General features: G+C 37.8%; 1 protein-coding gene across 3 annotated transcripts; it reads right to left on the bottom strand.

The window, feature by feature from the left end:
* Window positions 1-370: 370 nt before the first annotated feature.
* Window positions 371-11980, bottom strand: LOC106879362 (snRNA-activating protein complex subunit 3). 3 transcript variants are annotated; one of them, XM_089363484.1, is made up of 10 exons: window positions 11869-11980; window positions 9616-9833; window positions 8284-8373; window positions 8066-8162; window positions 7324-7455; window positions 5601-5741; window positions 3838-3920; window positions 2223-2378; window positions 1542-1649; window positions 371-562 (listed from the first exon to the last, which is right to left on the bottom strand). In XM_089363484.1, the coding sequence occupies exons 2-10, from the start codon at window positions 9825-9827 to the stop codon at window positions 415-417; spliced, it is 1167 nt and encodes a 388-aa protein (XP_089219610.1). In that variant the 5' UTR covers window positions 9828-9833; window positions 11869-11980; the 3' UTR covers window positions 371-414. The 3 variants fall into 3 exon arrangements, with proteins under 3 accessions (XP_089219610.1, XP_089219608.1, XP_089219609.1); XM_089363482.1 differs by lacking the exon at window positions 11869-11980 and adding an exon at window positions 10518-11364; XM_089363483.1 differs by lacking the exon at window positions 11869-11980 and adding an exon at window positions 10527-10648.
* Between the last annotated feature and the right edge of the window lie 458 nt (window positions 11981-12438).

The following is a 12438-nucleotide window of genomic DNA, read 5'->3' on the forward strand; positions in this document are numbered from 1 at the left end:
TTCTGTAGACGAGGTCAAAACTGTACTGGAGGAGTATTTTTCATGACGGACAAGTGAATTTTGGAAGAGGGGCCTTGCAAGTCTACCAGACAGATGGAAGAGCATTGTAGAAAATGGAGAGTGCCCGTCTTATATATGTATATATATGTTTGTCCCTCCCAACATTGCTTGACAACCAATACTGGTGTGTTTACATCCCTGTAACTTAGCGGTTCGGCAAAAAGAGACCGATAGAATAAGTACTAGGCTTACAAAGAATAAGTCCTGGAGTCGATTTGCTCGACTAAATGCGGTGCTCCAGCATGGCCGCAGTCAAATGACAGAAACAAGTAAAAGAGTATATATACATAATAAAAAAAAACAAACAAACTTTTCTAGAAAACAAAAGATCAATAAAAAAAAAATTATTTTTATTTATAAAACCGTGTGAGAATCAAAATATTTGTAGGCTTTAAAGTTTCCAATTTTCTTGCCATTTTGATCATAATGTATCGATCGAAAACACACTTGACAGTAAAATGATGGATCTTCTAAAGAATTAACACTTCCCTCCGTCATCCATCTGGAAAGAGATTATAAAGGATACAAAATGTAAATCCATATGCGATGTTAATATTTTGTATGCGTGTCCAATGACTGTGAATACCGTCATTGTTTAACCCTTTACCTTTCAGATTTCTCCGTCAAATATTATGTTTATTCACATTGTTCTGAATTAATCATGCAGTTTGTGTGAAAGTGCATGGCTTAGTTGGTAGGGATATTCAGCTCACAATCATAAGGCCAGCAGTTCAATTCTTGGTGGCACATTGTATCCTTGAGCAAGACACTTTATTCCACATTGCTCCAGTCCAGTCACCTGGTGAAAATGAGTTGTATGTGTAAATCAAAGGGCCAGCCTCGTCACGCTGAATCTCCTTGATAACCATGTCAATTGCATAACCTTATGAAGACAGTCTCAGTTTGACCACTAGCTTTCAAGTAGAATTTGGAAGTTGGTAACTGTGCAGAAGCCCAAGAATATGTATGTGTGTCTGTGTAAACACACACACATTGAGTGAACAAATGAAAGAAAGTACACTCAACACATTTGATAAGAGGTACATTTTTAATAACAGCGTGACTTGGTTCCACATGATTTAAAGTTTCATGGGCATGTAGGACACGCCCATCTGATCAGATGCACCAAGCATTTGATATGATGGATAGAAGTCACACTGTCATTATGCACGCATATATATATATTTATATATAAAGGATACAAGAATGCAAAACATCCAGACAAAGAAATGATACTCAAGTATAAACTGCTGAAATTCGTAATGCCAATCACTCTGAGAGTGTAGTGGGTGCTTTTACGTGCCACCGGCACGAGGGCCAGTCGGGTGGTTCTGACAACGACCATGCTCAAAAGGTGTTTTTACGTGCTACCTGCAAGGGAGCCAGTTCGGCGGCACTGACAATGACCACGCTCGAATGTTGTTTTTCATGTGTCCCCAGCACATGTGAAAACAAAAATAAGAAAAACAAAGAAAAATTACCTTGCGGAATCAAAAGCACAAATCCTGCAAATGGTTCGTTTCTTGCTTGGCCGTTTCACTAAGTAAGGATAATCGAGTATATTGAAGCTGTCGTGAGGATGCAGCATGCTGCAAAGAAGAAGAAAACAAGAGTACAAGTTTGGTCATTTTCCCTTATTATTTCTTTTTAAAAAAGACACGGTACTAATATGCCACCTTGTTTTACACCATCATCATCATCATCACCACTTGTAAGCGTTTAGAGCAATTGTTTAGTCTCCATATATATATTATCTTCTTTTATTTGTTTCAGTTATTTGATTGCGGCCAAGAATTGCTCTGAAGTCTGTCCTACATATATATATATATATATATAAGACAGACTTCTTTCAGTTTCCGTCTACCAAATCCACTCACAAGGCTTTGGTTGGCTCAAGGCTATAATAGAAGACACTCGCACAAGGTGCCATGTAGTGGGACTGAATCTGGAACCATGTGGTTGGAAAACAAATTTTACAAATTCTTATGATGTAAATAAATTTAAATGTTTTAAAACAAAAGGGGTTGATATCATAGAGAATACCTGAGTCACAGCTTCACCAGTAGATGTAGCTGAGTTTCTTACCCAAGACTAGATTAGGGGTTGGTTTTGAAATGATTAAGAGGGATTATATGGTTATATCAAAGGATAGTTTTACTCACCGTATATCAGACACCACAAGCAGGTGTTCACAGTTACCCTGGTGCATGTAGACAAAAGGGTAACCAATCCTTAAGCTGAGGTCACTGAACTTGGTGTCTTCCATTGGCAGACTTTTGTAATGGGTCCCTGATTTGGCTGCCCATGCAATTACTTCACTGTAAAAAAAGTATATATATGTATGTGTGTATATATGCACACAAACTAAATTAATAAAAATGCATACAAAGAAACATCCTCTGCCCGCCTAACCATCACATGCCTTCACCATATAAACCAGTGATTCCCAACCAAGGTCCATATGGCTCTTGTGGGTCCAAATAAGATTTTGCTGTTCAATAAATTGGTTATACTTCGCCAATACACAAAGAATTTTAACAATTTTTATAAAATTCCTAATAATATTTAATTTCAAGAATATAATGGGACTTTATTAAACATTGAATGTTTATTAGGGTCCAGAATAGTAAAATAGGAATCAAAAGGGTTCATAGGCAAAAAAGGGTTGAGACTCATTGATCATCATCGTTTAACGTCCGTTTTCCATGCTGGCATGGGTTAGGCAGTTTGACCGGGGACTAGCAAGCCAGGAGGCCGCACCAGGCTCCAATCTGATCTGGTAATGTTTCTACAGCTGGATGCCCTTCCTAAAGCCAACCACTCCGAGAGTGTAGCGGGTGCTTTTTGCAAGCCACTGGCACGAGAGCCAGTCAGGCGGTACTGGCATTGGCCACGTTTGGATGGTGCTTTTTATGTGCTACCGGCACAGGAGCCAGGCGGGGTGGTGGGGCTGGCATCAACCACGTTCAGATGGTGCTAAAAGGCACCTGTGCTGGAAATACATTAAAGGTAGACGGTACACTCTAAGGAGTGGCTGGCATTAGGAAGGGCATCCAGCCATAGAAACCATGCCAAAAGCAGGCTCGGGCCTGGTGCAACTCTTCAGCTTACCAGTTCCAGTCAAAGAACCTAAGCCATGCCAGTATGGAAAACATGCTAAACGATGATGACGAAGAATGATGTCTTACCTTTGTCATACACACACAACAATGATGGTGGTGATGCAGAGAAACAGAGTATTGTAATAAAGATTTTGCTTCTGAATCCATGGTTCCAGATTCAGTCCTGCAGCATGGCACCTTGGGCAAGTGTCTTCTATTATAACCTAGGGCTGGCCAGTCCTGTGAGTGGATTTGGTAGATGAAAACTGAAAGAAGCTCATTGCACACACACACATATGTGTGGGTGTGCGTGTCTTTGTATCTGATAACCAGTGTTGATATGTTTATGTCCCCCATAACTTAGTGGTTCAGCAAAAGGAACTGATAGAAGTACCAGGATTAAAAAAAAAAAAAGTACTGGGGTTAATTTGCTCAACTGGAATTCTTCAAGGCGGTGCCCCAACATGGCCACAGTCTAATGACTGAAACAATTAAAAGATAAAAGACCAAATCATCCTCATCATCATCAGCCTTCCATGGGGTGAACAGTTTGGCAGGTGCTAGCTCGGCGGAAGACCACCAGGCTTCACTGTCTGTTTTGGAATGGTTTTGATGGCAGGATGTTCTTCCAAACACCAACCATCTTACACACACACACACACATACATATACTTACTCGCTATATTTTGGACTGTCAGCATGTCTTGTGTCATCATAAAAGATGTCTTCAATGAAGAAATATCCAGACTTGAAAATATCCTGGAACAGAAGAAGATGAAGATGAGCAATGGTGACTCCCTGTCTCTAGAGATGAAGATTGTAATTCTAGGGAAGCCGGAAGTAAATAAGACCCAAGGGTGGAGGACCTTTATGGTAGGGTTTTTGTTTAACTCTAGCTCAGCCCTGATCAAGCAGAATTATAATCACAAATATTCTAACCCTGACCGTCCTGTTTTCTGCTTCTTCATCATCAATAATAATAATAATTAATAAAAATAATAATAATAAAGGGAAGTAGTTGTGGTCGATGATGTGCTTGTCTCCCTGGTCTGCACATCATTTAGTGGCTGCTTCCTATGCTGGCATGGGTTAGATGGTTTGACTAGAACAGGCAAGCCGGAGAGCTGCACCAGGTTCCAGTCTGGAAATAGGGAGAAATTAACAGTTGATCCGTACATGTCTCTCATCATGTGTTTACATACGTTTCGCTCACTGGAAATGTCCTGTACTTAATGTGCATTTTATATATATATATGCATATATCTATCTATCTATCTATCTATATATATATCATCATAAATATACAGGGATTAGCTTTGAGTTGCTTCTCCAACATACTGAAAATTTAGAAATAGCAGTCAAAGAACTACTGATTCTAAACTACAAATTTTTCTCTAAACGGATGGCGATATTTATGGCACACATAGAACAAAAAACCGGAGGGAAAAGCATAAACAAAACAAGTCTTTAGTTAATCGGATACGATCGTTTCATGGTTAAGAGAATGAAAATTTCTCTATTCCAAATCTTCAGTCCGATATTCTGATAAATTTGAAAGTGTCTCTTACTGAACTACTTGGCAAAATTGTTAATTATTAATTCTATTATTAATTGACGATTCCCTGCCCTTATTTTTGTATATATATATATATATATAATCATAAATATACAGGGATTAGCAGGAGCTGCTTCTCCAACATACTGAGAATTCAGAAATAGCAGTCAAAGAACTACTGATTCCAAACTACAAATTTTTTCTCTGTTTTTGTTCTGTGTGTGCCATAAATATCGCCATCCGTTAGAGAAAAAATTTGTAGTTTGGAATCAGTAGTTCTTTGACTGCTATTTCTGAATTCTCAGTATGTTGGAGAAGCAGCTCAATTGCTAATCCCTGTATATTTATGATTATAAATGGTTTTACCGATAAAGGTTTTTTCATACTGAGCTACTCGGCAAAATTGTTCATTATTAATTTTATTACTAATTGACGATTCCCTGCCCTATATATCTGTATATATATATATATATATATATATATATATGTATGATCAGATTGGAGCTTGGTGCAGCCATCCAGTTCACCAGTCCTCAGTCAAATCGTCCAACCTATGCTAGCATGGAAAGCGGACGTTAAACAATGATGCTGATGATGATGTATGTATATATATATATATACATGTATATGTTTGTCCCCCCACAATCGCTTGACAACCGATGTTGGTGTGTTTACGTCCCTGTAACTTATCGGTTTGGCAAAAGAGACCGATAGAATAAGTACTAGGCTTACAAAGAATAGGTCCTGGGGTTGGCTTGTTCGACTAAAGGCGGTGCTCCAGCATGGCCACAGTCAAAGGACTGAAGCAAATAAAAGAACAGGTTCTTATCTGTAAAAAGAAAGGGTCAGCAACAAATGGCCGAGAGAGAGAGAGAGATACATACCCGGGCACATAGGTTAATATCGAGATCTGGATCTTCACTGTAATCGCCAGTAACGAGAAGGTCATTAACACAGCAAATGCGATCACGTAGTTCTGTCAGCTTCTGTTGTCCCAACACAGCAAAGGCATGTTCTAATCCCATCTGAGGAAATGGAGAGAGAGAGAGGGAGGAGGATGAGGAGTAGAAAGGAGACATAATAAACAAGAGTTTGTGTGTGTGTGTGTGTGTATATGTATACGGAAGAGAAGGACAACATAGTAAAGAAGCAGAAAGAGAGGGAGAGGGGCAGTGAGAGAGAGAGATGTGGGCATAGTGAAGGGGTGAGGCAATTTGGAGACTCAGGAAAGGAATACTCTTTTACTTGTCTCAGTCACTTGACTGCGGCCATGCTGGGGCACCGCCTTTAGTCTAGCAAATTGACCCCAAGACTTATTCTTTGAAAGCCTAGTACTTATTCTAACGGTCTCTTTTTGCCGAAACGCTAAGTTACAGGGACGTAAACACACCAGCATCGGTTGTCAAGCGAAGTTTGGGGGACAAACACAGAGACACACATACATATATACGACGGGCTTCTTTCAGTTTCTGTCTACCAAATCCACTCACAAGGCTTTGGTCGGCCCAAGGCTATAGTAGAAGACACTTGCCCAAGGTGCCACGCAGTGGGACTGAACCTGGAACCATGTGGTTGGTAAGCAAGCCATTTACCACACAGCCACTCCTACACCTGAGAAAGATTAGTTAAGATCATGGAAAAGCAGCAGCTTGAGGGATGAAGGATGAGAGCTATATCTTTGCATCTGACGCCACTTTGACAAACATCTTTTTGTCCAAGTCTTTTGGTCTGATGTCTTGTTGCCCGACGATTTTTTTTTTGTCCAAACAACAAATCCTATCAATAAAATTTTCAATGATTATCTGATTTTGATGTTCACCTTGTTTTCTAAAGAGTTTATTTAAAATTTGACAAAAGAAAAACATAGGCGCAGGAGTGGCTGTGTGGTAAGTAGCTTGCTTAACAGCCACATGGTTCCGAGTTCAGTCCCACTGCATGGCACCTTGGGCAAGTGTCTTCTACTATAGCCTCGGGCCAACCAAAGCCTTGTGAGTGGATTTGGTAGACGGAAACTGAAAGAAGCCCGTCGTATATAAGTATATATATATGTATGTGTGTATATGTTGTGTATCTGTGTTTGTCCCCCCAACATCGCTTGACAACCGATGCTGGTGTGTTTAGGTCTCCGTAACTTAGCGGTTTGGCAAAATAGACCAATAGAATAAGTACTAGGCTTCCAAAGAATAAGTCCTGGGGTCGATTTGCTCGACTAAAGGCGGTGCTCCAGCATGGCTGCACTCAAATGACTGAAACAAGTAAAAGAGAGTAAAAATAAAAGAAATGGACAAAAAGGCGTGGATGAAGTGACATTTGATGAAGAGTCGGGTCACGGAAGGATGGTGGGGATATCTGGGTGGGGGGGAGGAAACAGTAAAAGACACACTCACACACGTGCATACACACACACACACACATACGCAGTACTCACAGAACATAGTTTCCTAAAATCAGTCAGGGGGTCTTCTTGAGAAGTAAATACCACCAGTCACCCTGGTTCCTTCTCGTCCCCACCAAGAAATTCAAGGTCTCAAGATCATGATTTTTGTCCCTTTGTTTGGTTTTGAAAATGCAGAATAATAATAAAGAAGAAGAGTCGAAGATACTGACCCCGGCCAGAGATATGGTTCTGCTGAGCTTCCGGCCAGTTTCTCGTGACTTGTATAAAGAGATGAGGAGCAGAGCATCAGGAGTGACCACTCTATGTTCGTCTGGGGGCAAAGGTCTGACCTCGTCAGCCAACTAAAGTAAAAAAACGAATGACAACAATAAAAAAAAAAACCATTGACTTTGGTTGTGTATGGTACAAAATACCTGCTTGGACAAGTAGTGTGTGTGTGTGTACACGTGTATGTGTGTATGTCCGAGTGGTTGAGTGTGTGTATGTCTGAATGGTTGAGTGTGTGTATGTGTGTGGGTTGGGGGGCTGATTGTATGTGTGTGGGTTGGGGGGGCTGATTGTATGTGTGTGTGTCTGTGCGAGTATGTATGTGTATGTGTGTCTGTGTGCTTGTGTGGTTGTATGTATGTGTGTGCTTGTGTGGTTGAGTGTGTGTGTGTGTGTGCACGTGCTTGTGTGGTTGAGTGTGCATGTGTTTGTGGCTGAGTGTGTGTGCTTGTGTGTATTTGAGTGTGTGAGTGCATAGTTGTGACTTCTTCGACTAAAGACGGTGCTCCAGCATGGCTGCAGTCAAATGACTAAAACAAATAAAATCACACATACACAGACACAACCACACATACATAGACACAGACGCAACCACACACCATAGAGTAGTAGAGAATGGTGTAGCATCCAGAAGTTAAAAAAAAAAAGAACAAAAAATAAGAGAAAAAAAGAAAACCAATTTACCAATTCCACATCCAGTATTTTAGATTTCTGTGGAAGTAAAACATTTCTTTTGTAGAGTGGATCTGCATTGCGCTGTTTCACATCCAGTTCTTGGAGTCTGAGATTAGTTAAAGATTATAGATTATATATTATATATATATATATATACACATATATCGTCATTTACATTATTTACATTTGACACAACAAGAAAAAAAAAATGGAGAGGAGTAACTTACTTGACTGACATGAGCTTTACATCATCTGTGAAGATATTGAGACAAGGAAATCTGGCTTTTATTTCATCTCCAGAATACAACAACTGGTCACTATAAGAGACAAACAGACAGACAGAGAAGATATACACATACATACATACAAACACATATATACAAATATACACATAATTTTTGGAACAGTGGATCTGGAAGCAGATAAAGCTACAAATAATATAATTATTTCAAATCTTAGCCACAAAGGCAGCTTGGGGAAGGTGGGGGATGAGACAATTACATCAACCCCCAGTGTTCAACTGGTACTTTTTTTTATCAATCCTAAAAGAATGAAAGGCTTTATTTACTTATGATGATGTTAGGTGTGGCTGTGTGGTAAGGAGCTTGCTTCCCAACCACATGGTTTCATATTCAGGGCAGCCTTGGGCAAGCGTCTTCTACTAAAACCTTGGGCCTTCTGAGTGGATTTGGTAGATGGAAACTGTAAGAAGCCCATCGTATGTATGTAAGTATATATATATATATATAGGGAGAATTCACAAAAAAAAAAGACAAAGACAGGTGGTGAAGAAAACAAACAGATGTATTAGTATAACGCTCGGGAATTGAAAAAGTCTTTAACGTTTCGAGCCTACGCTCTTCCACAGAAAGAAATAGGGAAAGAAAAAAGAGGATATATTATATATATATATATATATATATATATATATATATATATATATATATACATATACACACACACACACATATATAGGCATTGATAGAAGACACAAAATTCAGGTAATTAATAAGCAATTTTCCTTTATAACATCAGAGTACTTAAGGCAAATCTCACAAAACCATAAAAAATATATATGCATGTACAGAATTACACAAAAATACATATTAATCAATTTAGCTTTCTGTTTTCTTGTCTCAGGAATTAGACTGTGGTCAAGCGAATCGACCCCAGTACTTATATTTTTGTTAAAAACGTGGTACTTATTTTATCGGTTTCTTACGAAGAACCGCTAAGTTACGGGAACGTAAACACACCAACACTAGTTGACAAGCAGCAGTGGTGGGGCACAAACACAAAGATACATACACATTGATATATGTATATATACGACAGGCTTCTTTCAATTTCCGTCCACCACATTCATTCATAAGGCTTTGGTCAGTCGAAGGCTATAGTAGAAGACACTTGCTCGAGGCTGTCACGCAGTGGGACCGAACCCAGAACCATGTGGTTAGGAAGCAAACTTCTTACCCATGCCTACCAAAATCTCATGTGGACCCCCAAAGGTCATAAGGACCTAGGTTAAGAACCACAGATACCAACAAGCTCTAACTCACCTACAATTCACAGCTTGTCTGTAATAGTCAGAATCATTTAGGTCCATAGCATCTTGGATATAGTGCTTCTCAGACCTAACAGTACCAAGATCATATTCCGACATTTGCTTCCAGGATTCGATAAATTCGCTGATTTTAATTAATTCTCCGCTGGTTCCTTGAAAAGGGACTTCACTGGATGCAGAAGCTTTTGAAGACTGAAGCGATGCCATAGTTTTCTGATGAAACAAGAAATTAAACGAGATTTAGAAATATTCACACAAAAGACTAGTGTTCACAACTTTGTGGATTAAATTTAGTTCGTTAAAAAATAAAGAAATAAAACCACTGTCAACCCCTAAGATATAATTTTGGGACCAGTATTACTTATTTGCGTAATTTTATTTGTTTTATTAATATTTAGTTCTACAGGGTGTCCACAAAAGTCTGGGTACATGGGGATTAACACATACTTTAAGAAATGATTTCTTATATTTAATTGTTTATGTTATGATTTTATTTACTTCATGTACCCACATGGGGATTCACACATACTTTAAGAAATTATTATTTCTTATATTTAATTGTTTAGGTTATGATTTTATTTACTCCATGTACTCAGACTTTGTGGACACCCTGTATATTAGTAATTTGTTAATTAATGTTTATTACAATTCTAACTGGAAATTCACAAAGCCGAATAGTTAGATGTGAACTCATATATATATAAACAGAGAGAGAGAGAGAGAGAGATTATCTTAAGTGATTTTGGAATGTTCAAGAACATGCTGCTTCTACAGTAAACAATATTTTGTCCCATTGACGGTGCAAGAGAAATTCTTTGCATGAGTAGAAATTCAGGAAGTTTTTTAAAAGAAAACAAAAAAACTTTTGAAGTGTTAATTGCAGAAAAACCAACAAACCGTATATACATGCGCTGAACGGGCTAAATTATTGAAGAACTATTGGTTTACATTTCGATCTCTGGTTATAGATACATACAGCTGAAGAAGTAATAATGAAACTAAAACAATAGGGGTAGATATAAAAATACACTTGGGTATTTTAAATAAGCGAAACGAATATGTAAAATGTTTAAAAGTCACTGAAAACCAAAGATCATCGGTTATATACATACGTATCTATTAAATACTTAAATAACTAAGTGATTAATTAATTATCTATATTTTATTTTGATAATGCAGAGAAGAGGTGAAACGGTGTAATTAAAATTGAGAACAGCAACAGTGGTAAATGTAAAAATCTGGCGTGGTTAATCCGAATTATGGAAACGAAATATTTAAACCATTCACTCATTTCTAAAGATTTGACTTTTTCCTTTCTTTCTTTCTTTTTTTTTTTATTTTGAAAACGGTTTTCGAATTTCTTTATTTCAAATATTGGATATTTCATTGTCCAAGATCCAAGAAAATCTATTTCTTCTCTTTCTTTTACTGACAATGTATATACATCGCATTATGCTGAGAAAATATTATTTACCATTTACGCATGGTGCCATGTTGTTTTTATAAGCGATTGTTTTATACGACTGTGACACACACACACACACACATCCTTTATCCACAAGGCCCGAAATTTGGAGTGAGGGGTTAGTCGATTAGATCGACATCAATACGCAACTGGTACATAATTTATATATTTCTTTCTCTTCGAAAACCCTCTCTCCATTCCCTCGGAAAAAAATTCTTCCCCACAATTTTCTTTATAATCGTAATCTATGCCGCTTGAAAGATATTTATATAGAATTCCATTAAAAGATAGCCATTTTCTTAAAAGTCATGAGGAGAAAGAAAAATCAGATCTTGTGAATTTTCCGAAAGTCCTCTCCCCACCTCCCGGTTCGTTGGCGCAAATTTTTCTTTTCATATTCTTTTAATACACATCGTTTTACACTTACTACACTTTTTTTTGTTTTTGTTTTAGTGGCCGGGTGTTAAAGTAAACATTAACCAATACATGTATTACGTAACGATTATAATATTTATTTTTAAAAATGTGTTTCCCAAAACAGTTTAAGAAGGAAGAAATCGAGTACGGACACTTTTTTGATGCTCATACACTTCAATATTCCTGCTTATCATAAAATGCATTGTCATCGCCTAACCAATCTTCCCGCCAACAACTTATTTGTGGAACACATAGCTTTGAAAGTTAATCAAATAATTCTAACTACGAAAGAAAATGTCTTGATAATTGTGTTTATCGCTGAATTTTGACGATGAAATTATTTATATATATATATTATTCTTTTACTTGTTTCACTCATTGGATTGCGACCATGCTGTGGTACCGTCTTTAAAGATTTTAGTGGAATAAGTCGATTCTAAGAATACTTGGTCTCTGATGCCAAATTACTAAATTACGGGGACATAAACAAAACAGCACCGGTTACAAAACGGTGTAGGGACGAACAGAAATTATTCATGTGAAAAATTTGATAGTTTTCCTAGTGAGAACAAAAGTTGTTGAGAATGTTGAAAAATTAAAAAGATCTTCCTGCAAAAGATAAGGAAAGACTTCTGCCCGTTCCCCACCATTTTCTCGGAAATTTGTTTATTAAAAATTTTTTTTTTTTTTTTTGTCAAAACCTCCCCGTTTTCGGATACGGAGGTTCCGGATAATTGCCACCCCCCCCACCTTTCCCCCCCTCAAATTCTTCAATTTTGACTTTTTTCCCCAACACTAATCCTAACCCTAACCCTAAAACTGTATCCCTAACCGCAACTACAGAAATGTTTTGAAATTTTTGTCCGAATTTTTCCGCATATTTACAAAAAAAAAAAAAATAAAAATTCGTAAAAAAAATTTTACCAAGATTTTGGG

The sequence above is a fragment of the Octopus bimaculoides genome, chromosome 15 (genome assembly GCF_046866305.1).
Source record: "Octopus bimaculoides isolate indiv1 chromosome 15, ASM4686630v1, whole genome shotgun sequence".
In the NCBI taxonomy this organism is placed as follows: domain Eukaryota; kingdom Metazoa; phylum Mollusca; class Cephalopoda; order Octopoda; family Octopodidae; genus Octopus; species Octopus bimaculoides.